General features: G+C 42.1%; 1 protein-coding gene and 1 non-coding gene across 5 annotated transcripts in view; one reads left to right on the top strand and one right to left on the bottom strand.

Moving 5' to 3' along the window:
- The window catches only part of Osp (myosin phosphatase Rho interacting protein outspread), a 176,032-nt gene that overhangs the window by 63,442 nt on the left and 86,967 nt on the right, over positions 1-25,623 (bottom strand). For all 4 annotated transcript variants that reach the window (XM_077425528.1, XM_077425527.1, XM_077425526.1 and 1 more), the window contains exon 3: positions 14,420-14,485. In XM_077425528.1, the coding sequence (XP_077281654.1) occupies positions 14,420-14,485 (66 nt within the window). The remainder of the gene's footprint in view (positions 1-14,419; positions 14,486-25,623) is intronic.
- Positions 17,888-18,081, top strand: LOC143908239 (U2 spliceosomal RNA). The gene has a single exon (XR_013260081.1). It is a non-coding gene; the product is annotated as a U2 spliceosomal RNA (small nuclear RNA).

The raw sequence follows: 25,623 nt of genomic DNA, 5'->3' as shown, positions 1-25,623 counted from the left end.
GTATCGGATGAACATCACAATTGCAAAGTATCAATGTTAGCGTTTCCAAACTCCAATTTTGGACACAGTTTACACGGCGAGAGGGCAAGGTGGAACACCGTCCGTCGTAAAAATTCGTCGAGGTGCCTTCGGAGGTTCGGGTTTACGCAAGATCATAACTCAGACTAAGACGGCGCGTAACGTTGCACGCGTTGCACTCGACCACCTGTCGCATAATTTCTGACCTAAGTCTCGCCTCGTAGAAAGTATGAATTCCAAACGACCTCGTGGAATCCCGTGGATTTCATGGAACTCCTTGCACGGAAATCCTTCTTCCTTATTCGCGACGAGAAACTATGCGATTAGTACCATTTCTCAAACAATCTACATTATATCTCGAATATCTAATTCATCTAACGGTGTTATCCTATTATCATTTATTATGCAAAAGATTTAAATCAAACGGAATTTTACGTGTACAATATCACTCAACATGAAATTATTTTTCCTTTGCAATTAATATAATTAAATTCTCATTGTTATTTCATTTTGTACTTGATCGATATTATGCAATTTTTTACGTTCAAGATATTTTGGTTTTACATTTACTGAGGTAAGTACGTAAATATAATATTAAATGCTGATCTCACAAAAACGTCGGATGAACTCATCCTTATAAAAAATGTATAGCTTTTAATCTACTATTTTTTTCTATTTCACAAGATACAGGCAGTTCTGATCTCTTCGTAGTAAATAGTCCTGAGAGATTAATGGCGCAGCGATAACAATGTGATACAACGTATCAGGCTTCAAGGACGAAGCAGAAAACTTAGAATCGGGGAACTGGGCGAACAGGTGCGTTTAGGCGGTCCATTTTGCATCGTCGCATGTTTTCGCATTCAAATACCTTCGGCGGAGCAATTTAAAACTCGTTTGGGCACCAAGATGGGACCTCTCGCCAGCACGAAACGATTTCGTGCAGCATCTGGTCCAGAGACGAAGCCAAAAGGAGAGGCAGAAAGAAACACCAGCCAAATAAAATTAAGAGAAAGAAAAACCGGACCATCAAATAGAAGATGAATCGCGCGCGAGGATAAAAGAAACGAATATAAAAATGCCTTATCTTCGAAGAACATTTCTTTCCACAAGAGTAGAAAAGACGATACGCAAATTCGAATATACTATAAATATTTATATCCTAAATAATTCTCGTAATTAGTAAAATACTAATGAAATATATTTTAAGATTCTTATATATTTTTGTAAATTTTTTATGTATAATTCTCTCTATTAAGATGCTACGTTTGTTAGAAAAAAAAACAACATCAAATATAAATCTATCTTCAGCTAGAAATTGGAAAATAGATCGAATTTAAAGAAGGATCACTAATTTATTAAAAAGTGTTTTAAAAAAAGCTAAAGCAACAATATTTGGAAAATAGAGTTTCCGACAGTTCCAGTTAAACTAGAGATTCTGAGCAGCTGCCGCCACATCCGATAGCTACCTAGAGAAAGAGTAGAGGTAACGAAATTACAGGATCCGCCAGCTATTCAATAATCACGTAGGGTCACGTATGTACATTCGTTCATGCGCGACCGGCCATCGATATGGCCGGCGAATAACTGTCGTTGCTAGAATGTTGCGGACGGAATCCGGCGGGGCTATCATTACTGATAATTGCGGCCGGCTAACACCCTGTCCCACCCGGCGAGCGGATCGAAGATCGTCTTATCCTCGCGCGCGTCTATTTCGCGCTCGTCCTGATGACGTCGCGCGCCACGAACGAGCGGGAGCAATACGACAACAGGATGTCTAGGGCAAAAGGACCAGCGAACTAGGAAAGAACGATCGAAGATCGATCTCCTCCGGCGACAAAAAGATGTCTCGCTCGAATTTTTCGTAAGGCACTTACATCGAAGGCTATTTCGAAGACGATCGTGAAATTACGCCGAGTCGAATCACAAACGAACGGGGCGAGCGAAGATAATGGAGAGATAGGAGGATTTATGGCATACCGGTCCTTACATTTTAATACTTTTTGCTACCTCATATCCATCGATGAGATGATTGAACGAGATTCCGACGATCTAATCAGCATACGTGCGTCGATGGTACCCTGCGGAAGGAGGAAGAAAGTAAAGAAAAAGAAAAAAAAGCGAATGTGGTACCGATATGTAATAATCTCACATTCTATGCATTCGTTTCGTTAGATTCCACTTAACGGAGCCCCGCCGGGGCCATCCGAAAAAGAAGTAATCATAATTCATTTCTCGGCAATCTCTCATGTGCGCGCACTCTCTGCCAGCGATAAATCGTCTAATCGTGGGTCCAAGATCGGGGAGTTCCAGAGAGGTGCTGTTTACGTCCGGCCCGTTTAAGGGCCCGTGGGGGCCCCGCGTCTGTCTTAGCGAGGCGAGAAATTCGCACGGTGAGTGTTGCCATTTATAACTTCGAAATCTGATCCCCGCAATGACGCGTTAAAAATGCGACGAATGAATTACGAAATTATATAATATCAATCTTTTCTTCTCAGAAACGCGCCTGATGTATTTCGTTCCGTTTATTTTCCTTTATTTCTATTTCGTTCATCGCTTCATTGCTTCCTAAAAGTTTATGCATTTCTTACAACGTCAGAGTAGGTAAACTTATTATAATTTCGTATAAGACTAGTGATCTAACTCTGTTTCAAGAATCAATTCCTGATTATGATATAAAGCCGCGAAACAATCCCGTATATCTACTTATAGTCCGCAACACGTGCTCGTAAATTTCACACAAAGCAAATCGTGTCTTCAGCGTCTTTGAAAAATTGTGCTATAATAGTAGGTTATCACTACCAATGAGAAATTAACCGAACAATTAATAACGCAGTGTATCGTCGGCGAAATCTCGCACTATGTTCTTCAACCTATAATTTATCCTCGACTTTTTCTATTGTGTCTTCAACTATACGCCTTTTATCCCATACAGCTTAATTAATAAATTCGTGATTAAAATAAAACCGAAGCGATTCGACGTGCAGAAGGTGCGCGTTTTCGAAAGTGCAAAAAATCTCGTTATCGTGAACTACTCGCGTACAATCGCGCGATTTTCGATTATCTCAGATTTGAGTAACGAGTAATCAGCAATAACGCGAGATGAGGCTCCGTGTGCGCCGGAAAAGAAAATGATAATTTATACGTCGCCGCTGTCGGCACGGACAATAAATCCGCCGGCGTTTCGGTTGAAACTCTCGGCTCGAACCGAAGCGCGCGGTTCAAGCGCGGACGAAAGTTACCCGGACCGCTTAGGGTGTCCATTATTCCTAGATAATTACATACTTCTCCCTCAGGAATTTTCGAAATGAGTTTCAGCCCCGTCGCGGGATAACATGGTCCAGACGATGGCCTGGCCCACGGCATCGGCGTCAATAATTTTTTCTATACGCTCGTCGAAGCGAGAGGTGAAACGAACGGTGTCGTCTCTCTTTTTCCCTCGAAAAGCGGGTATTAGGTGAAAAAATTCGGGGCCGGCTATTGTCCGAGGAAATAAAACCGATAATAGACCGAGTCTCAATTCACGTCCTGACGAGTTTCTCCTATTATCTGCGGAATGTCTGAAAACCGCGTCGGACGCAGGCTATATTTTATTACGAAACCGCCGTAACCGTATCTTTAAAAAAGAACTATAAAAGAATATTATTCATAAACGTAGTTTTTTTTTCACGAAGTTTCGTAGAATTTTATAGATCCTTCTCATGTTATCCCGAAAAGGATTGATTAGCGGGTCGAGAGATCGTCGCGAAGTAGCGGCAGCAAATATCGCGAATGTAATACTTTCAGTATATTTTTTACGAGGCTCTATGTAATTTCGACCGCTCCTATTTTGCATTTTACGCGGGCCTTAATAATGCCGTGCTCTTATCGCGCTAGAGAAAAACGCGACGCGGATCCGTTTTGTTTCTCACGCGACTGTTCGCTTCTAACGTCGATGGAACTGCTCTCGCAGAATGCGCAGTAGACATCTCTATCAACCTACTTACGTCTCTTACTTATATTATGTTCGAGAGACTACATCTACTAACTGTTCGCGCGTAACTGCAACTGACACCGCGACTGTGCAACCCCGATCGCAACGCGCGGACTCCAACGTAAGTTTAATTTCAACAGAACCGTGTCGCGCGATCGCATGGCACGGTCCGTTCTAGATTACGTTCCATTGAACCGTAAAATCTTAGCTTCCGTGTTTCGGCCGACCGTTAAGCATAGCGGCGATAGACAGATGGGCGGAGATGAGTATGTCTTGGAAGCAGCAAGAAACGAGTGCCCTATTTCATGAAACTTGACAGATTGACGAGACTTGGTCCGCCAATCTTGAGATAGAAAAAAAATATAATATATATAATACATTAACATGCTCAGCATGATCAGCTGACTTTAGAATCTGACTCTCAAATTACATATCTGTAATACAAAATTCATTTAAAACTACATCAATTTATTTGAGATTGTAAAATCTTCCAAAGCTTTTAAAATGTCAAAATTCCATTTTCTTGTAATTTATAAATAATTTTTATTTTTCACACTATAATATCTCTTGCAATTTAAACCTAGTCTGTTGTCGCTTTACTAATAATAAAAAAAATAATAAATAAAAAATGATTTGTAGCAAATTTGTTTTGTAGACAAAAGGAAATACAAAAATCTCAGAATATTTCGTATATTTTTATTGCGCGACGAGACTAAAAATGTGACACGCTACCGGTCACGAGATGTGAATGAAACACACCGTTGGTTCAATCTAAGTTGAAGCCACAAAGTTCTATAGGTCTTGCGTGAATCCGATCAAAGAGAACAAGTTAAACAGTTAATAGTGGCAGTAATAGCGGTGCCTACATCTGCGTGGTAGCGGTACCAGCCTCTGTTATCTCTACCGGATTTATAAAGTCGACGCTCATATAGCATAGCGAATGACCGGCGACACGGCCACCATCCGATTTGCCCGCACGAGGGTCGAGGTGTAGTTCGTGACGATTCGTCGTCGTCGTTGCCGGATATTCGTGTGAATTTACTAAACTCTAATCCCGTATAACGCGTCCGCGAGGATTTATGCGCTGTAACGGTAGAGGAATACGGGCAGACCCGCGAAAGACCATGTTCCGCGGCGGCGTACTCGCGATTATACGCGATACCTTGCTCGCAAGCGTTTTTATATATTGTATATCACGTATTATCATACTACGTTATTTTATATATCTTCTACCCACTTTGTTCTTGATTCCTATGAAATGTTCCACAAATTATATCTCGATTATATCCAGAGTTGTACTCTTAAATTGATTTTCTAACTCTGGCCTAATACAGACCTGGATTGCCCGTTCGTATTAATTAACGCTACCAAGCTGTATTTTAAAATCTATGTACTTCTAGACATGCATTGTTATAAATCTTTTCCTTCTTCTCGACGCAGAAAACTCGCTTAAGTTTGTTCAAGTATTTCAAAGATGTGAAATACTTGGCGTCGAAACGCAAAGTTACCGCGGTAGAGCGCGATAATGCCGATATCCGGATAGCATCGTTCCTAGTGCTATCTATGAAATTCAGAAAAGGAATTCCGTATGGCGGGCGCGCCATTATCAACCGTTAGAATTTTTATAACCCCGATCGTGTAACACGATGACGATTCCAAGTGCGCCACGCCTCTACCGAGACCTGATGCCGAGCGGTGCGGAATGATCGGGAACGAGAGAGAGAAAGAGAGAAAGGGAGAGGCTCTCCAACAAGGTCAGCTTCGGCAACCACGTGCTCGATCTTCAGATTCCAACGCATTTTCATGAATTCGGCTTGCCCGCGCGATGAAGATAGCTATAAGGGACGAGCACCGTTGCATGGACATGCCTTAGAAGGGCAAGCAGAATAGCGATCTGGGAATTGGATTGCGCGAACGTACCGCGCCAGGTGCCAGGTGTAAACACACTGAGACAGGATCGTTAGTCTCCTGATATCGTCAAGCGCGGCCGATCAAGTGCGCACGAGCGTGACGCTCTTCCTCTTTCGGCCACTTTCGCACTGAAGAAATCAGACCTGGTATAGCGGGATGCTGTAACTTCTTAACGACAGTTTCGGTATCGTTGCGCAGGTATTATATCTGGTAAAAAAGCTGCGCAACGATACCGAAACTGTCGTTAAGGAGTTACAGAATCCCGCCTCTCTGGTCTAAAAAATTGCGAAAGTTGTCGCAAAATCAGAAGATTATTCAACGCTATACTTAGCAATATATATATGCATCTATCTTTTCTTATCTTGTTAATTTTATGTCGATTCTTCTTTTATTTATGTATTCTTAACGTGACCATATCGAGATAAATTTAAGCATATGTAGATATATTCTCTGACTGCAAAAAACGAATGACAGAGTTGACAATGGATTAGTACTGGCCTTCGCCAACTATATACATAAATAATCAGATCGAGATTGCGATGTTGCGCGATGCGAAATTAAAATCCGCGCGACGGAATTTATCGACGGGATCGATCGGCCGATGAGGGTCGATCACTCTCGGTCGCTGCTCTTCCGCGGGATGTGAACGAACCCTCTGCCTTCTCCGAGTGAATGTCTTCGCAAAGGACCATCCGGCTAAGCCCTAAGCATTCCCTTGAGCTAATTAAGCAAATATTACCTCGTGAATATATTACGTTTGCATTCAGACTTGTAGCACACGGCGCAAAATGGAAAACGCATACCGAATCATACCGCTGCAATTCGCAGCAAGACGGCAAGTCCTTAAACAGTCGGTGAATTATTCTCCGTGAATCTTGAAACGAAAACGTCTGGGATCGCTGTTGATTGCACAGCGAGTAGATTGCGAGGAATTATAATAAAATTGCCGGTAAAAAATAACCTTCGGAGAAATGACGAAGAAATGACAGAGATCGCAATAAAATGTAGATTTGCTGCTTGCCGCGTATTACAGCGTTTGAAAAGCAAGCTCCTCTTCTCTCAAGCTGCGCGGTATATCTCTTATTCGTATAGCATTATTACCGAGACCTCGCGACTCTTCCTTCTTTCTTATTCGTGATTGATTTACGTCGCTGACACGCCAAGAAACGCCATTAAGATCTACGACAGGCGCCTCATACTTTTTCACGTGTCTCTGGTTCGTTTCTTCTTTCCGTTTTTCTTTTACCTGTACAACCGCCACGCTGCTAAACGCCGCGCGAGATCGTTGCTCGGTGCAAGCATATATACACGGTGTTTACTGTTTCGGAGCGCCCGTCTGTCGGCTACTGATGCCATTAATTCAAGGAGATTGATACAGCGTATTGTGTGCCCGCGTAGTTTCCAGCTGATTTTGTGATTAATACCATCATTAATAAATAATACAATGTCTTAAGTATCCGTCGTTGCAAATTAAACTCAAAATATCTCGTTCAATCATGTATAATATTCCCGTTACATAAGTCAAAATTAATCGCGATATAACTGTACAGCATATAAAAATTTACTCAAATCGAAAATTAACGGCCGTAATGTCATCTTTAAATCTGTCGTATATATATTAACTTTGTCACATCGTTTATTTAGTCTAGATGTTTTTAAAAACCAATGTCAAACAAAATTAGATATATATTTCACACACATCTCGGGAATGAAATGAATAAAATAAAACTTAAATCTTGTAACAAAATCGCGCGGACGCGGAAATGACTGTTATATCAAGGAACATCATAATGCAAAATTATCATACACCGAACAGCACCTGGGACTCACTTATACGAAGGCAATCCCGCGCGTTAAAAATTTATACGTGTCGCACGGTAAACGACAGTCTGTAAGTCTGTATACACGAGGTATATTTCAACCATGGAAATCCCGCATTCATCTTTGACGGTATCATTAATCCCAGGCGCAGCTTCCCAACATTGTGGAGAGATGCAACCCATCGTGAATTTACATTAACCATAAAATGATTTTTACCAGCAAAAATAAGATAATCATTTCTACTCAAGATATATAAAAGTATATAATAACAGTAATCAAATCTTTAAAAAACAAAACATTTTACCTCGGAGATTATTTCGACATTTTTGCTGTTATAATTGTTATAAAAGACGAAGAAATACAAGATAAAATATATGTTACTAAAATGGCAAAGTAGCCCAGAAAAGATAATGAAATTTGAATAAATTAGATATCTAATTTAATTTAGTTATCTATTAATAGATATCTCTAGTTTAATAACATTTCAATGAAAATGGTATCGCGCCTGACGAGAACGAGATACTTTATAGGAGCTTGACAAAATCGTTTTGATCTTTCTCAGCTTAAAAATTTACGAGACATTTCCAATAAATATAAATGGATCTAAAAGGATAGCATCTCTTCGTCGGAGGGTGGCGTGCAGCACGTTCGTCCGGGAGGTTTTCCGCGCGTGAGCAAAGTCGCGGCGAAACGTCGGGATCGCGTGACGGTCATAATCTACGATACGCGAGACACACCACCGTGTACATATCCTTAAAGCCTAAACGCGACGTGCACGCATATATCTCCTCGCGAGAAACCTAAACGACGACTTCCTCGTGAGATAAAACGTCGCGGTATACGGGATCCAGGATCCAGGCTCGGGACTTTCTCCCTCCGCTTCGCTCCTTCGCTCCTTCTTTTAATGTACATTGCCCCCATCGACTTCCTCGTCTCCTTCAACGTTATCGCGAGGCACGGTTGACACCGGACGAGCATTACGTAAGACGTACACGAGCCGCGGATTAAACGCGCATATGCGCATATATATGTATCATGAATGTGCATCCACGTGCGCCCAGCCGCGCCGCGATGTGTGCATGCTCGTGGAGCAAAGCCCGCGAGCATGCAAATCCGTACACGCGTATCGGTATTAATATCGAATGTACGCGCGGGGCCGACAGCGGCAGCGACAGCGGCGGCGGCGGTGGCGGCGGTGGCGGCGGCGGCAGCGCAGCATCGGGCAAAAGAAACAAAAGGACGGAAAGGATAATCAGACTGCGTGTGTGTTGTGTGCGCTTGACGTAGCGCGAGATGAACAAACGGATCTGACCGATGATGCCGGATCGTGATTGCCGGAGAGCTCTCTCGCAGCGATGATGTAGTCGCACCGAGACGGATCCCCTCTCGTACCGCAATTTGTTTCGTTAAAACGTCGTGCATGTGTGATCGCTCATGGTATACACTCGGGATACGGCCGGGCTTCAATTTCCAACTCCGGATTCTCCCGATTAATAAGAATTAATGAGATTGTATTCCGACGAAGTAAGATGACATGATTTGCCGAGTAATAAATTAACTAAAAGGTAATGGTATTTTCTCTCCTCCATCTCTATGTATAAGCATTTCACATTTCTCGATAAGATTTTACAATTTTAATTAAATAAATGCATTTTTATCTATGAGAAGTAAGATGATTGTTATATGTTTTAATTAAAAAATTATAGAGGATAAAGAAGCTGTAAAAATCATATTGTCAAGATATAGGTATACAAATATCACGAAAATAACATTTTATAATAAATTTATGTTATATTTATCGCTAAATAGAGAAACTCTGGTTGAAAGTTTGATTTTTCTAGTATGATAACTAATCGGTATTAAATTTTAACATGAGATAAGAATCAATCGATCATATTTAATGCGCAAACATTAACTTCAAAATATGCAGATTCTCGTTACTGTCTCCTTTTAATCCTTGCATCCCTTGAGGAAATTAGTCATTCGAATTATGAACATATAGACAATAGGAGGCTCCTCTAAACGGAAACGGTTGACGCGCAAAAATCGCGGAGCCGTGGGTGCTGGAGGAACAAAGGTTTCCTTAATTAATGAGGGCTCGCTCGCTATAATAACGACGCTATTATTACGATACCACGGTTCATTAACATTTATCGATAACACAGCTGTTGTCTCGCCCAGCCTACTCGATGGCTATCGTTTAATTGGGGTCAGCCGATTAACTTGCATTTAGCTCGGAATATACATCGTCGATAGAAAGAGGGTCACCCGCTTCATCATCGCCTCGATCATCGTCGATCATCGTCATCGTGATCATTAGTAGGTCGGTGGATACGCCGCGCCTCGCGTCGCGATACTTAGAATACAATTGAACGTATAGTTGCTAAAAAAATTAACGGCTAATGAAGCCCATTTTTACCGTTGGTATATTTTAATAGAAGGATATTTAGCATTTAAGTTCCATTAGTGATTGTGCAGTTAATTAACGATAGTTCGCTGACAATGAGAATTCTTGGTAAGTCACGTCATTCAGCGCTATTTGAAATTTCAATTTCTAATATATCGTCAGATGAGGCTGAATAATTTTAATCATCAATAAAATAAATTTTTATATATCGCTTAAAGTAATTGTATCCAAAAAGGATGACATGCGGGAAAGAAGAAATTTTCTCTTTTCACGTATCTCGCATCCGTTCGTGATACGCGTATTTTAATTGGTTCGAAATCGTATGGCAGAAACACGCGCGATATCATTAAGCGGCAAATAGGCGCAGCGATGACAGTGAATATCAATGCGCCATAGACGATCGTGTTCGAGGCCGTGAAATCGTGCTTAGTATTAGCGACAGAAACCGCCGGCGCGCGTTTACAAATTCAAATTACTGTGATGAATGGCGGCGCGCGATGACGGGTTGTGCGACGCGAACGAACGTAATGACAAATACACACCGCGACAGTAATTCCCCGTGACGTTCCGCGGGAGGAATCCTCCGCGCGACCGTATAATAATCGATAATTGATCGAGGAGGCCGTTCCTCCTCGGGGAAACGTTTCCGCGAGTCTTCCATCTGCGGTGCGGCGACGATTATCCGTATATCATCAGAAAGCAATTATGCAAATTCAATGAATGACGAGCAATGGAAAACCACCGCGGAACAGATCGTCCCGAGATCGTCCCGAGATTAGAAACGGGCTTTACGTGAATCGTGGAATAAATCGTTTCAATTATTTCACGCGGCCGCCCGGTCGATTTCCGAGGACGGGATCGCCGAGGCAATCAGAAAATTGGATCTTCCGATCCTGATCCTGAGATACACCATTAATAATCCTCTCCCTCCCTCTCCCTCCCCCCCCTCTCTCTCTCTCTCTCACCCTGTCGACCGTACCCCGCGAAAGTCCATTTCACTTTCGTACAGCAGGAGATAAGGTTAATCGACGGTCCGGCTCGCGAAATAATTCGAGAATCCGATGGCTGTGGCCGATTACGACCGAGAGAGTGGCTGATTTACGTCGGTGTAATTAAACGAATTAGCCACACGGCCGGCCGGCGAAATAAGAGCGGCCGGCGACTCGCGAGAGAGCATCTCGGGAATGCTACTCGTTACCGAGGCGATTTCGCGGGGATAAACGGCTCGTTTCAAAAGTCACGCACACCGCGTCCGCGTGCGTGCGTGCAGAGCGCCGTGCGAGAGATACGATCTATTTTTTATTTCGTCGGGCCGCGAAACGAAAGTTAGATCCCAAAAACGCGCTCACCGTCGCGGCACTGAGAATATTATTTATCCGCGGGGGCACACGCTTCGATTTCTGCGAGAATTTCTGCGAGAGACGCAGACGGGGGGGAACGAGATACGCGTAATCCGGCGTCGGGATAACTCGGGCTTTAGTAAGAATACGACTCCTTCATTTACGTGGCCTGTTGATTTGCCGCCGACGCGGGGGTCTTATCCTAAGGGCAATTACCGCCGGTTATTCTGCCGAAGGGAGAGACCTGCAGCATCCATTTATTTTTAACCCCGCGACGCGGCGTGGTCGCGGGCTCTCCCCGGATTCAATTCCGCGCGGAATGGAGGAGTAATGCCTGTTTTACTCGCGCGCCCCATTCGTCGGCCGTACACCGAAGACAGGTAAGAGCAGGCTTTGTTTCGAAAGCAATCGGTCTTCCGCGGGGTCTCCCACGACCGCGCCGGGCACCGCCGCGCCGCCGCCGACGATTCATGACAGAACAAATTACAGATCGGCAGAAAAAGACCATCGTCGGGCTCGTTCGCGGCTACGTTCCTCCCTAAGGCCCTACCCCTACGCGCGCGATACCAAGTCCGCCAAGTCGTGAGTCGCAAATTAATGGCGGTCATAATTTCGGCCGATAGTCGGCCGATGATGATGTATCGTTGCTAAATGCAACGGCGGAGTCGCCACGCCGCCGATTATTCACGGAATGTTAGCCGCAATCTCTTAATCGCCACAAGGTCGCCGATGATCGCTTGGAAATCATCGGCGGGAGAAGTGCAACGTGGCGCGCGAAAAAATAATCCACAATCTCGTTGTCAAATTTAGAAATATGACTTCTCGAGATAAAAATGCAGCTAGCACTTGTAACAACATTAAAATAAGGTTTCAGTTCCAGGACCATTTAAAATAAGCCGTAAGACCATAAAAACTCTAAACTTTCTACAATAAGTACCTCGCGATACTTGTTTGTCCGAGCATTCCGACTGTTCCTTACAAAGTTCCGGGAATCTAATTTACGGGCGTCGGGTTCGCGGCCGGAGTATAAGTCTTCCACGAGTCGTGGATCGTCCTCGGGAGAGAACTCGGGAACCGCGTACATAACGAGACGAAGGCATGGCGGGGCCGCGCGTCGCGAGATTATGACTCGTATATCGACGGAAATACGGCGTGTCTCGCGGGGCTGCTCTCGACTGACTTATTTCGACCCGTTAGCCTAATTTCTCATTCCCGCGCCAAGGACGACCAGAACGACTTCTGTTCGGTGCAGTCACACACCGGGGGTAGACACACGGTCGTGTCCACCGCGTATACCGGTTATTATCTTTTTCGCATTTTTCGGCCGAGATTATTCTCGAAACGAATGGCCCTCTTAAGCCTCCAGACCGGATCATTAATCTGGGTTCGAGGATGGCCAGGCGGGCACGCCGGCCGCGGGGAGGAGTGGATGAGCGTCTACAAAGACCTTAGTGCGCGCCCGTGCGCCATCTCCACAATCGCTCTTTCACGGGAGTGATTTAAATAAAGGGTAAAGGACACTTCAAGGCTGACGGCAATTCTGTTCAATTTATGCGCGCGGATCCAATATATAACCCCTCCCCCCCCCTCGCGCGCTTTTTTTCCTATTTTACGGCGGCGAGCCGTCGAGTAAGAACGAGATAAAGTTTACACATTAATCAAAAGTGGAAACTGCTTCTCAAGATGCTGTACCGGCTGCTGATCCATAAACGCGAAATCAATTGAAATATTAAAAAACGAACAACTGCCGTGTGACTATCGCATTTCCTTCCTGCCGCTAATTATTTAAAGAAAGAGAAATTTGTTACAAAATTTATTATCTTATATCAGAATAGTTTTGTTGCACTATATAGAAAGAAAATGCGAAGAAAGACCTCCCAAAGAAAATTGGAGAAAAGCTCTACGCGACAGTTTTATACATCGTCGAGTATCGATCGCTGAGGGGAACAGAAAAATATATATTTACGATCGAGGGATCACAGTCCCGTCAATCTGAATCCGCTTTTGAGACGCTGGCGCTGTGCCGTCGAGCAAACGACGTTCTTGAGGGACAGTAATGAAATCTATTCTGGCGCCCGTTCGCGCGTAAATCAATTCTGACGGGTTGAAAGAATTTCCGCGTCCGCATCGACACCAGGAAGCGGAAACTCGAGATGTACCGGTGTCGGGGTCATTTATAGCAACGAATGTTTCTGATGTGTACGAGACGCCGCTGCGCCGAGACGTTGGCGATGTCGGTATAGATAGTGGCTGGCTGATGCGTGCACGGCAGGCCACCGTAGTGTACACAATCGGCTACGACCTCCCGGTACACTCTGCCGCGTGCACGCAGTGCGCCTCCGAGAAAGCCATCTCTCAGATCTTGATTCACTGCCTGGCCATAACGCGCGAATTCCGACAGTTCGCGATACTCGAACTCATGCGCCTGCCATATTTTCGTACTATTCCCCCTGCATTATCCGTGATGCAATGCTGGCAACTCAATCCTCTTTCTCTCTCTTACTCTCTCTTGTTCATCTCCAACAATATAATACATTTGTATCGAAACCATAAGAGTGATTTTTCAAACGGGAAAGTTAATTTGCTATTTCACAAAACGCGGATTAATTGCTAAGCAGATGTCAGATGTGCATAAAACTTTGTCTAACTGATGTTAATTGAAAATATTATTTTTCATAAAAAATGCTTCTCACAGTATTTAGAATTGTTCGGTAAGATAAGAAACTTGATAAACGCGATTTAAAAAGTATAGAATTTTTCTATCATAGATTGCATTATTAAAAGTATAAAGTAAAAGAGGTAGTAAAAATTAAGGATCCATATATCAACACTATAAATGGATTTCGCGACGGTAAAGAGGGTTTCTCGCACGTGGTGAAAAAATAAATAATCGGTTAACAAGATTTGAGCTGACAAATTTGCCCCCAATATCAGATTACAAGCTTCACTTACGTGTTCGTCCACAGAATATGTCAGCTCCCCGTCGTCGTAAAGAACGAACCACCTCCTCTGCCATCTCTGCAACAAGAAAATGATATTGACTGTTAGAAGAAATATTTATAAGGTTCACTATATAAAAAAAATGTTGAGTAATATATATTTTCTAGTTTGTAATTAAGAATTCAATATTTAGATTTTACGAAGCAGCAACGGTTAATGTAATATTTATGAATTTTCATCGTTAGACTGAAATAAAATAATTAATTATATAATTATAATTAAATAATCATAATTATTATTAATAATTATTTGCGATATACAATTATAATCCCGCGTTATAATTAAAAATATATAATTAAATCTCCCTGATTATTATTATTTAAATAATTATCACAATTGCCGTAATTATTTTACAAGAAACAAGATCGCGATAGCGAAAGGAAAAACACCGATAGAACTTTCCACGGAGTGTTTTGCAATTTACGCAGAAAGGCGCATCCTAACGCCGGGGAGAAAACAATTTCGCACGACTCAAGGTTGAACCTTTGATTCACCTTATAAAGAATCTCTGAGGCCTCCCGCTACGTCAGCTGGACAATTAGCACGCGGCAGCCGTTAATTAGAAACAAAGTCGGCGGAGAGGGAAAAGAAAGAAAAAGCGCAGCCAACGATCGCAGCAGCCGGCATCAGCGGCGGATCTCGTCACGATTTCTATTTCATTGCCACGAGCTGCGAGCGAGACGCCGCGAAAAACTTATCGCGCTGCTCCGAACGCTTTTAGATGCTCCTTCGCACTTTCGTGTTCAAATTTACATGCGGGGTTTCGAGCTTATCTTACAAACTTCATCTTCAAATTTCTCCAAGAAAAATTTCCCTATTCTCAAATAAACGCACACGTCGTATCTCTTAAGTATTGTTTTCATGCAAATCCCTTGCGGTTAATAAAAGCCGTCGCTTTCACCGCGCATCGCACGACGGAAATACTCTTCGGGATTAGTTATACCTACGTGGCAACAGCCGCGAATTTGATGGGCGCACTTCGAAAGAATCGCGGCGTTTATAGAGCGAGAACTTTACACGCTATACGATTGTATGCAAATGCACACAACGTGTAACGTTTTTGTCCGACCGCATGCACAGTTATGCGATACCGGCCATATCGATTAACCTCCTTGTCTACCATAGTGATGGGCACGATGTCCCGCAGGCAAACGCATTGACACAGAAAACACCGTTTCACAATGAAACTTGGTAAACAGAAAAATATACGACGAGTAGAGAAAATCGCTTAACTTATGAGACTCGTGTAAAATTAATTGTTTTAAAATAACAGACAATAATAAAATAATTAATAAATATTTTTCTGGATTCTTTTCTCTCGATAAAAATAAATTTTGTCGTAACTAATGAGTCAAAATTCACGAGAATAGTCTTTATTTTAGTATTTACAGAAAAAAGATGTTTTTAATATTATTTATTTCGCGCAGAAAATTTTTCTTCATGAGCTTAAAATTGTATGCTAGTGCTAATCTTTCTGAAAAAGAGGTACAATAAAATATATATTTTCCTTGCAAAACTACTAAAATCAATTTCGTAGTTTACTTTATTTTCACCATAATGCATATAGCCCTATTGAATTTCTCAATAGCGCCATTCATGTGTGAACGATAAGATTTCAGAGAAGAAACCTTGAAAGACGTAACTGTAACGGAAACATTGCTGTCATTGATTCTCGTGGAAACGCGATCGTCACAGAGAACGTATCGAAAACGTGCCATTTGAGTACATAATATCTAGGTTTATGTGGCACCGAGGTCCGGTTTCCACGCTACGGCGCGACGCAGCCGAGTCCAAATCCTGGACAAAAGCGTGATGTTGCTTTTGTCCGCGAACGAACAAAACGTCATCGTCGTCGCCATGCAGAATAGGCGCATAGGTACCATTGTGCAAAATCGCCGGACAAGACGGCCGAGGAAGAGCAGATATCAGCCTACACGAGGCGGCGGTATCTTCATCTGGTAATTATTCACCAGGGGGCCCCGTGGACCAGCCGTACGTAGACTCCGGCACGTGCGTGGGAAGATCTCTCACGGAGGAAGAGGAAGAAGAAAGAGCGAGAGACACGAACACACAATGCGCAAGAGGATTGAGACAGTACGACAGTACGACGGAGAGAAAGCACGGAACTCTCCTAGCTAGTACTCGTAATCTCTTCCTCTTGCAACGCGTGCCCTAAGAACCGATAGTTTTTTTTCTTAAACGTATCAATAGACTCGGGATCTAGCCTCTGGACTTGGATATTCGATTACAATATTGTCCACATCAATGAACCTCATTTTACTCACAAGATTTTAAAACTGACTATTTATCATAGCTGTTATTTTTTACTTGAGCACAAAGATCACTTAATTATTATAGAACATATCTGTTGAATATTACCGCTACGCCCCGTCGTATCATCAAAACTATTATTATAACATCACAAACTAATTGCAAAAGTACGACTAATATATCTCGAAATACACTTAAGTTTTGCCTCATTTTCAAAGAACTTCGAGATCTTTACGAAGCATAAAATATTTTTTAGAAAGCATAATTTCGTACATCAAGGAACCCGCATAATCCTGACCTACCGCATTCTCCTGGTTTCTACGGGCGGTTGTTAATACCGCCTACGGATTCGGGCCTTTCTGGTTCGACCAGTTTCAATCAACCGAAGCAGTTACTAAAGTTCCTAAAGTCCGGTGAAATGATTAATTGTATATTGCAATATAATCGAGAAATCGTCGAAATATATCTTCTGAATAGGAAAAATGCTGGAATCATATAGTAATTAATAAATGATAGAATTGATTAAAAACTTAAAAAATCAACATAAAGTCAAACGTATTGACTGATATAATAATAAAAAAAATTCTTAAGAGGCAGATATTTTATAGAATAATTACAATATGATATTTACAATACGTGAAAATTATTTAACAACGACAGATTAAAAAAGTCGCCATGCAAGTGCACGTGTCAGTATAAAAAACTGTCATATTGAAAAAATTTGCACAAAATTTTGTTTTAATGTATCCAATCAAAAATATGGATGTTGAGTATTTTATTATAATATTGTATTATAATATTTTAGATAATATTTCTTATTTTTAGAATGATTTATTAAGCCAGTCCCAAAAATACTGCAATATCGGGTTGACCTGCGGCAGGGTCGGAGCAAGCGTGATACAATACGTAAAAATTATTTAATAACAGATTAACCTTGGAATTAAACTCTTTTACAGATATATGAACGTTTCAATACCAATATATGTATAAGCTGGGAGCTCCACTCCAGCCAGTTAGAGCCTCTGTTGGGGGACAATTGAAACCGAATGCTTTCTGTGCTTCCTTAGCTTACCGTTACGCGGCGTGTCTTTCTCGTAAGTAAAATTCGACACAGAACTGTATATAAGACGTGAAAAATATCCTCCTAGCATCGCTTCTCGGCTCTCTGAGCTAAGATCAAATGTGTAGTATCTGTTCTTATCAGCTTAATATCTGATACAGTCCCCATAGGGGACTCAGAATATTAATCTGATTTTTGAACCAAGGCGAGTGTATGGAGCTTGCTCCGACCTTGCCGCGGGTCAACCCGATATTGCAGTAATTTCGGGATTGGCCTAATAAATCATTTCAAAAATAAGAAATTTTACCTAAAATATTATAATACAATGTTATAATAAGATACCCAAAAAGTGAGAAATCACTGAACGCGCATATTCATGTATATTACAGAAAATGTGCTCTTTTAAAGAACCACCGATGAGAATAAACGCGATTATTGCGAGAAAGGCGCGTTTTACATTTTTCATCGCAAGCTGGATATGTTTCCAACGTATCAGTACACGCCAGTCACGAAGATCATTCGGATATTCGCTGCGCGAACATAAGAATCTGCGATTTCCCGCGCTGTATTTTACAACGCCGCCACTGTATCTCGATATCTATCCATATCCGCGAGATCGCGATTTCGAACGACGTGTGGATCTTCTGCGTTTATACCAATCGAGCTCTAAATCCTGATTTTATCGCGAGCTATTACATGCTGCATCTTCACCTTCGCGCGCGTTAATCCTTCGGCGCGTCCGAGGGATTAACTCGTATAATTGGTTACGTAGAATTATTACGATCCGCTTTATCCTTACCAATCAAGAAGATAAAAAATTTGAAAAAAAAAACGTGCCTCGCATATATACGATAGACGCATTTGTCAAATATCTCCAAGTTTTTCTTCTCAACGAGAAGATGTATAGGAGAAGAGGACAATATGATTTTTTATGCTCTGCATAAACACATTAATCTGAGAAAACAGAACGCTGCAGGGTGTTCGTGACGATCTCCGTGTATAATTCGGTACGGAATGTCTCGATTTCCCAGTTACGACTTCCTGGTCACCCACCGATCGGACTTGGTATCTTCGTCGTCGGCTCGCTATTCGTGTTTCGACTCACGACCCTGTCGGCGTGGCCGCTAGCGTGCTAGCGTGCTACCTAACATGCGGATACCGTCGTTGCTGAGGTTGCCGAAGGGACCGACCATTGATCCCCGACCACAACGGTAACGTGACCCGACGCTATTCCCTTGGCGATCCCCTATCGACGGAATCCGCGATTCGGCCGATCTTATTTCCCGACTCCGCCCGCTCTGAATATACCGCGGCCGCGGGAAAGAAATATAGCGGATCCCTTCTAAGGATTCGTAGTGCGCCGTGTCCTCGACATTCTTTGTCTTTCTACTCGCACGTATAGCAATATGGAATGACAGCGAAACCATGCATAAATTCGCATTACATCTTTTAATTGTAATAATTAAATTAGGAAAGCTGTCACTGTAATATATATTGCAAATGCAGAAAGCTAATATATAAATTAAAGCTATTAGTAATTAGCTTAGTTGAATACTTCTTTTTATATTTTTTCCGCGGAATGATATGTATACTCGATCTTACATTTATTGATCCTGAAACATTCTCGACTTTAGATTTAATCAATGATTGTTATTACTCTTCCCACTAGATATCTTTATATACCAAATTTATTTCGCTACGATTTATTTGAAGAAATTTATAATTATCGATTAATTAAATGATTTATGATCAGATGCACCGCTGCTTTTCGATGCATTTTTCGACAATTACAATGTAGTATATATCTGGATTGTGGACCATTCTCCGAGAATGCCGTTTAATCTTCAGCCACTCGAAACGAAACAAACTAGTAATAATAAAGAATCATGCTCGCAATAGCGTGACTAATATTTTCGCGCAAATAAATTCATTTCACTGACTGGAAATGAGTTCCTGTCGCGGATAACATAGTTCCGAAGTGACCATAAATAAACGGAAATCATTTTAACATCACTAAACAGACTTCCAGTTTCTATTGATCATTCATCGATAATTACTTAATTAAAAATATTATTCAAATCATTAGTCAATTTTAATTTTGTAACTTGTTAAAATTGAAATTTTACAATCTTTTTTCTATTTTTACATGTTCCATTAGACTTCAATAAAGTGCAAATCGGCAATCTCCCGTCTGCCAAAAATTAATAATTCGAACATAGTTATTGGTCGCTGACGATAATGTTATCAGCTAGTTATTTGGCCCGCAATTGGCAAGCCTCATTTAATTATGTGCTCATGATACGAATCTGCACGATCAGTGCCGCCACCACGTCTCGAAATCTCGTTACAGCTTTCCGTCGTAATTTAGACAGCACGGCGGCCGCGTCGCTGTCAATTAAACGAGTCAACAATGTCCGGCGGCGTGATATGACGAACACGTGACTCATTTAATTATCGGACGTTAGACAGGTGTATCGGGGAAAGTATATAATGTCGGGGATAGTTAGGCGGAGTGAAAGTCGAGGTGCGCGATCGTCAACCAACACGACGAAAAACGATCGTTTGTTCGAGTGGTTTGGCCAGCTAATTGGCGTGTCCCAAATACGCGATACCGTAATGACGTCCACCTGAGACGAGCGCGGTATAAAATTTGCTTAATTTACGAGAACAAAAATATTCACGATTTCATGCAGATATAGGTTAATATTATAATTCTATATATATTAATTTTGTAATTCGTCGCGAATCGTGTGACATCGAGCGTCGTTCCTCTTTTATAAATATATACGGGAGAAAGGTTCCGGCGATTCAGTGCGGATAGTGGATATTCAAGCGGAGAAATCAGTTCTGGTACATCGGGCGGCGCGACGTGACGATAAGCCGAAAAACGATCGATCGTTTCGGTCGACATCACTCGCTCTACGTGGCCCGTTGTCGTTATCAGCAATTGCACGGGGAGAAAAAGAGAAATTCACCTAACCTTGATGAAAGTGACCGCTGCATTCGCATCGACGAGTGACGACTTCAGATAAGGAATCTAGCGCGTCGAAATAACGGTGCATTTTTTCTTCGTGAGAAATGCGCTTCACTCTTCTCATTAATCTTATTACCATTATCGCATTTCTCTGCTCAACTTTTAACTTTAACGTACTGGCGAAGAGATCATTGTCAACTGACGTGATAGTTTACACTGCCCCGCCTAAATAGCTGGTACAATGGAAGTGTTAAGACAGAAGAGAAAAATCGATAATGTTTCTCAAAACGAAAAGAAAAAGAGATAATTCTGTCGGCGCGATCCTATCGATATTGCTGGTCGATCAACGTTTTAACAGCGTGCAGGAACGTTTCCGCAAAGTGCGAGATACAGCACCAGCTGTGTTTCCAGGTTGCGTTGTAAATGAAAGAGAGAGATACGAATCTGCTTATGTCAAGCGAAACGACGAGGATGCACGTCGCGGGTCACCGCTTTTCGCGCGCACCCGGGTACTCGGCGAAGTCACCCAAGGCGAGAGAACGATGATGAACGTCTCGCCCCGACACGAAACCCAGCTGATTTTTGCCTTCATGCTCTGCCAACCATGCGCCGCGGTAATTCGTCAGCTCATCGCGACCATACGACCGACCACGCCCGCAGGAAGAATCGAACGTCGATGCTACTACCGTTCGTTTCTTCGCATTCCTGGATTAAATCGCGATACGATCGTAATCGGGGTGTTTGGTTCCCGTTCTTAAACAAATCCAACGACAAATGGCACGCTGAAAATGTATAATGCGTGCAATTCTAAATCCATGCTACAGCAAAATCTATGGTGAAATCAATGGAAATATTTTATAAATTATCAGTATAAGAATGGACAATTAGCTCGTTAAAAATATCTATTAATAAAAATTTTCTAATCTGTAGGGAAGAACTGAGACTTTGTTAATTATATAGAAATTATATAATTATATGAGAAATAAACTATTATATAAAACTTCTTTAAAAAAATAAAATAAAATAAGTCCTCCGTTTTTAACATATTAAATTAATTGGATTGATTTGTGTTTCAAAAAATTTGTAACAAATTGATATGAATGTTTAAAAGTTAAGCAATTTTTATATAATAATGTAACTATAAAGGCTTTTACATATAATTTAAATTACATGTAGTAAAAAATATAATGTATAAAAATTACGAACTATATGCCATTTGAATAAATGAATCTTTCTTACGGTTTAATCTTTGCCCGTATAATAATAGTCAAGGTACGAGACTTTAACCATAACTAAATCTCGCTTGAGGCTAAGGCGTATGCTTGAAGGCGAATCAAATTGCGTCGAAAAACACGCCAACAACGTGCATGTATAATATTCGCGAAACGGAGCAGCCCTGAAACGCGAGATCGCGCGACCGTGAGAAAAAAGCAAGTGCCCTATATTTCTATAACTCGAACGGAAGAAATCCTCGAGCCATCTATCTTTCTCCCTTTTTCTCTCTTGCTTTTCTCCACGTGAACACAAATCGGAATTTCGCCAAGGCGACTTTCCACCCACGTGGCACTAACCTTCCAGTCACTTCATAATTTATCTGCGCTCGATATACGTCAGATTTACGAGCCCGGAACGAAGGCGATCGAACGAGGAGAGAAAAAAAAGAGACTTCGCGTCGTAATTTGCACCCTGCCATAAACTTCGTGACACTGTACCGTTATAAATAACGCGGTCTACAATGTTAAACGCTATACGTCTCCGCGCACGCACGCAGAGATGGGTAAAATGAGAAAAACAGAGCTGGTGCTCTCGTATAAGTTAATCTTGTTTGAAACATCATCATGACAAATGAAGAAATACGAAATAAATTCACATGCTGAAAAAATACCGCGGTGTCGTAAATAGCTGTAACGTGTAATGCGCTTACCAGAAACGATCGGTTATAGCGGAACGATTTTTCAAACATCGACGATCCAGATGGCAACCAAGAAATTAATGTTATTCAACCGACATGTTTTACTCGGCATCGATTATATTCGATATTATAAATTTCTCTATAAGCCTCTCTTGGAGCGAGCCACTTTTCGCGAGAACGAGTCACGAAAATCGGGCGAGTTTTGTTTGCAAAAGGGTTGGATAATCGCGGTCGTGGGAACGACGTTAGTTCGGTACGAGGTTTCGCACTATCCAGACCGTGTAGAAACTAAATAAACTAGCACGAGAGGCGTAGCGTCCGAGAGCCAGGGCGGACGGGCGAATCGCTTAATCGCTTATTTATCGCGCGGCCGTATTTTCCCAAGCTGAAAAAGTCTAAGCGGCAATGCTAATCTCGACGGAGAGGGGTCGAGCCCCGCCAAAGTAACCCCGTCGGCGAACAAATCATCGGGACTGCTGCAATCCCAGCCAGAGCCGGCAGATCTAGATATCCGTCGACGCCCAGGAGCGGACGGTATAACTTTTCCGGAATTTGAAAGACGCATGCTGTTAAAAGGAATGATAAACATATTCACACAAAGTGTAATATGTAACAGTATATGGAATGCACTTTGTCATAGCTAATAAGTCCATTTTTCGTAGTCAATCTCATCATAATACTACAATCTATGTGCGGATGTGAATGCTTAGAAGAACCCAGAGCAGAGATTTCAACGTTCCTTCTTCCTTCCTTTTCTTAGAATATATTTCTCTTTCGCTGCCTCTCACTCTCTTCCTTCCTCATTCTCTCTATTCTCATTACAAGAGGAAAGATGACGAGGAAGCAGCGACGGGAGAAGAAGCAGGATGCAGAGAGGAATCCAGCTGGCCGGCGACTAGTGACAAGGCCAAAGCACACGAAGGAAAACGAGGGTACGTACGTGCACAGACACATTTATCCCTGCCTCTATCACGGCCCTGACTGGCGTCGACAGCTTCCTGGTGCTGACTTGCGCAACTTGCGTCTATAGCCCGCGATCGGGCCGCTTCCTGCAAATCGCGGCCATGGGCGAAAGAGACCGCGAGAGGCCATTGCGATTATCCACGACGCAATACCAATTACAGATTTATAACAGAAGAAAAGTACTCGTTCTCTTTCCAATCGGAAATAATTCCATGTATACTTCAATATCATTTCAAAATTGTACGAAAATAAATAAATTGCTATAGCAATGTGCGGTATTCTGTGAATATTAAATTGAAAAACAACTTGCTAACTTTGTCGGCGCAATCTTAAAGTTCGTACAGAAATTATAAAAAATTGTAAAAATGTAATTAATATTCATGGCGTTGATACACAAGTATCTCGATAAAAAGTAGAAGTAATTCAAACTAGTGAAACTTGAGCTTCTATGTTTTCAAAAATGCCTAATTAATTTTGTTTCAAAATATTTTTTTTTCATTCAACTCATTCAATCTATTCTTCAACTTCTCATATTTTCATTCCTTAATAATATTTCTGCTAAAAACGCAAAAGCTATTAGCGTTTGCTCCGGTATGATATATTCAACGCGATGAAATTTCTATTCCTAAGAATTACACGATATCTCGAATACTGTTTCTATATCATTTCATCCATGCAAAACGTAACATTCCTCGTAAATCTCCATCAGACGCGGATTAGAAATCGAAATAACGTGTCGCTGCCATGACGCGATTTAGTTTTCACGATTGCGCCCCGATTTTCACGGTATTTTATCCCTGGTACACGCGCGGTATATATCTGCGACTCATTGCAATTAATACAGATGTCTGGGAGTGGTAAGGAAACTCCGGATTTATCGTGCTGTTGGGAATGAGTATATACGGCGATCGTCTCGGGGTTATCGTAATTAGATTAATATCTCCGGATTTACGATCAGCTCGTTTCGCGCGCTACGAAACAGGCCTCCGACTCGTTACCGACGCTTCTTTATATCGTCTTTCGAAGGAAAAAAATCTTCCTCTCTTTCTCTCTCTCTTTTTCTTCTCGACGACCGGCCCGACGGTGTGAGAAAATCGAGTCGCGCACGCCATAACGTAGAGCACCGAAGCGGAGGCGTGTTAAAAAGTTTTCAGCGACAGGAGGTACAAGGGTACCGTTAATTGAATAAAATTCCCTCGGCTTCCTGATGTCGGGGCCGCTAAAACCGTTTATGCAGATTGCATAGTCCGCCGCGATTGCTCTGTCGCGAGTAGCGGCCAACCACGTTTTGGAAGAACCGTAAACGTAATATGTCGCACCAGTCGTAAGACACGTTCTGTGAGGCCAAATCGAACAGGTTAGACTCTTAATAAAATGCCGCCGTTTGCGATTACCGCATATTATGTAATTACAGCGATATAACTTGGATAACGTTGCTTGAAAACGAGTATTCCATAATAAGATAATAAACTATACGATGTAAGTAAAAATTGCAAATGCGAAATAGAACAAGGTTTGAGGAGAATTTCAAAAAAGCTATCCCCTGCAGTGTCTTCCTCGCATAACTAACCCGATCGTTTCGATAATGGAATAAAAAAGAGATCTATCATGATCTAAATCTAAATCAACGCTCGTCATCGTGATCGCGATGTTACGTTCGCGGTCGACGTATTCATTGCATCGATAAATTATCATGTGGGGGAAATCATCGCATAATTGAGCGAGGAGGAACGTGCCGAAGATCCGCGTCGCTTGGTGCACGATCATTTTTTCTTCCATCGGTCTCTTGACTTTATCCCGCCGGCCAATCTGCGACCGCGAGTCCCGATGCTGTTATCCGACGTTCACAACGGAAGGAGAAAGAAAGCTCGGATAGCGGTCAAGTGTACCGTTCCGCGCAGATCGACGACGACGCTGTACGACTCGATTATTACTCATTGTAACGAGCTTGTAATAGCGAGATACCACTCGCCTAC

Source organism: Temnothorax americanus, unplaced genomic scaffold (genome assembly GCF_048541705.1).
Source record: "Temnothorax americanus isolate GAGA-0224 unplaced genomic scaffold, ASM4854170v1 Scaffold9, whole genome shotgun sequence".
Taxonomy (NCBI): domain Eukaryota; kingdom Metazoa; phylum Arthropoda; class Insecta; order Hymenoptera; family Formicidae; genus Temnothorax; species Temnothorax americanus.
Note: the sequence above shows the minus strand (reverse complement) of the source record. Positions and strands in the feature narration are given on the sequence as shown.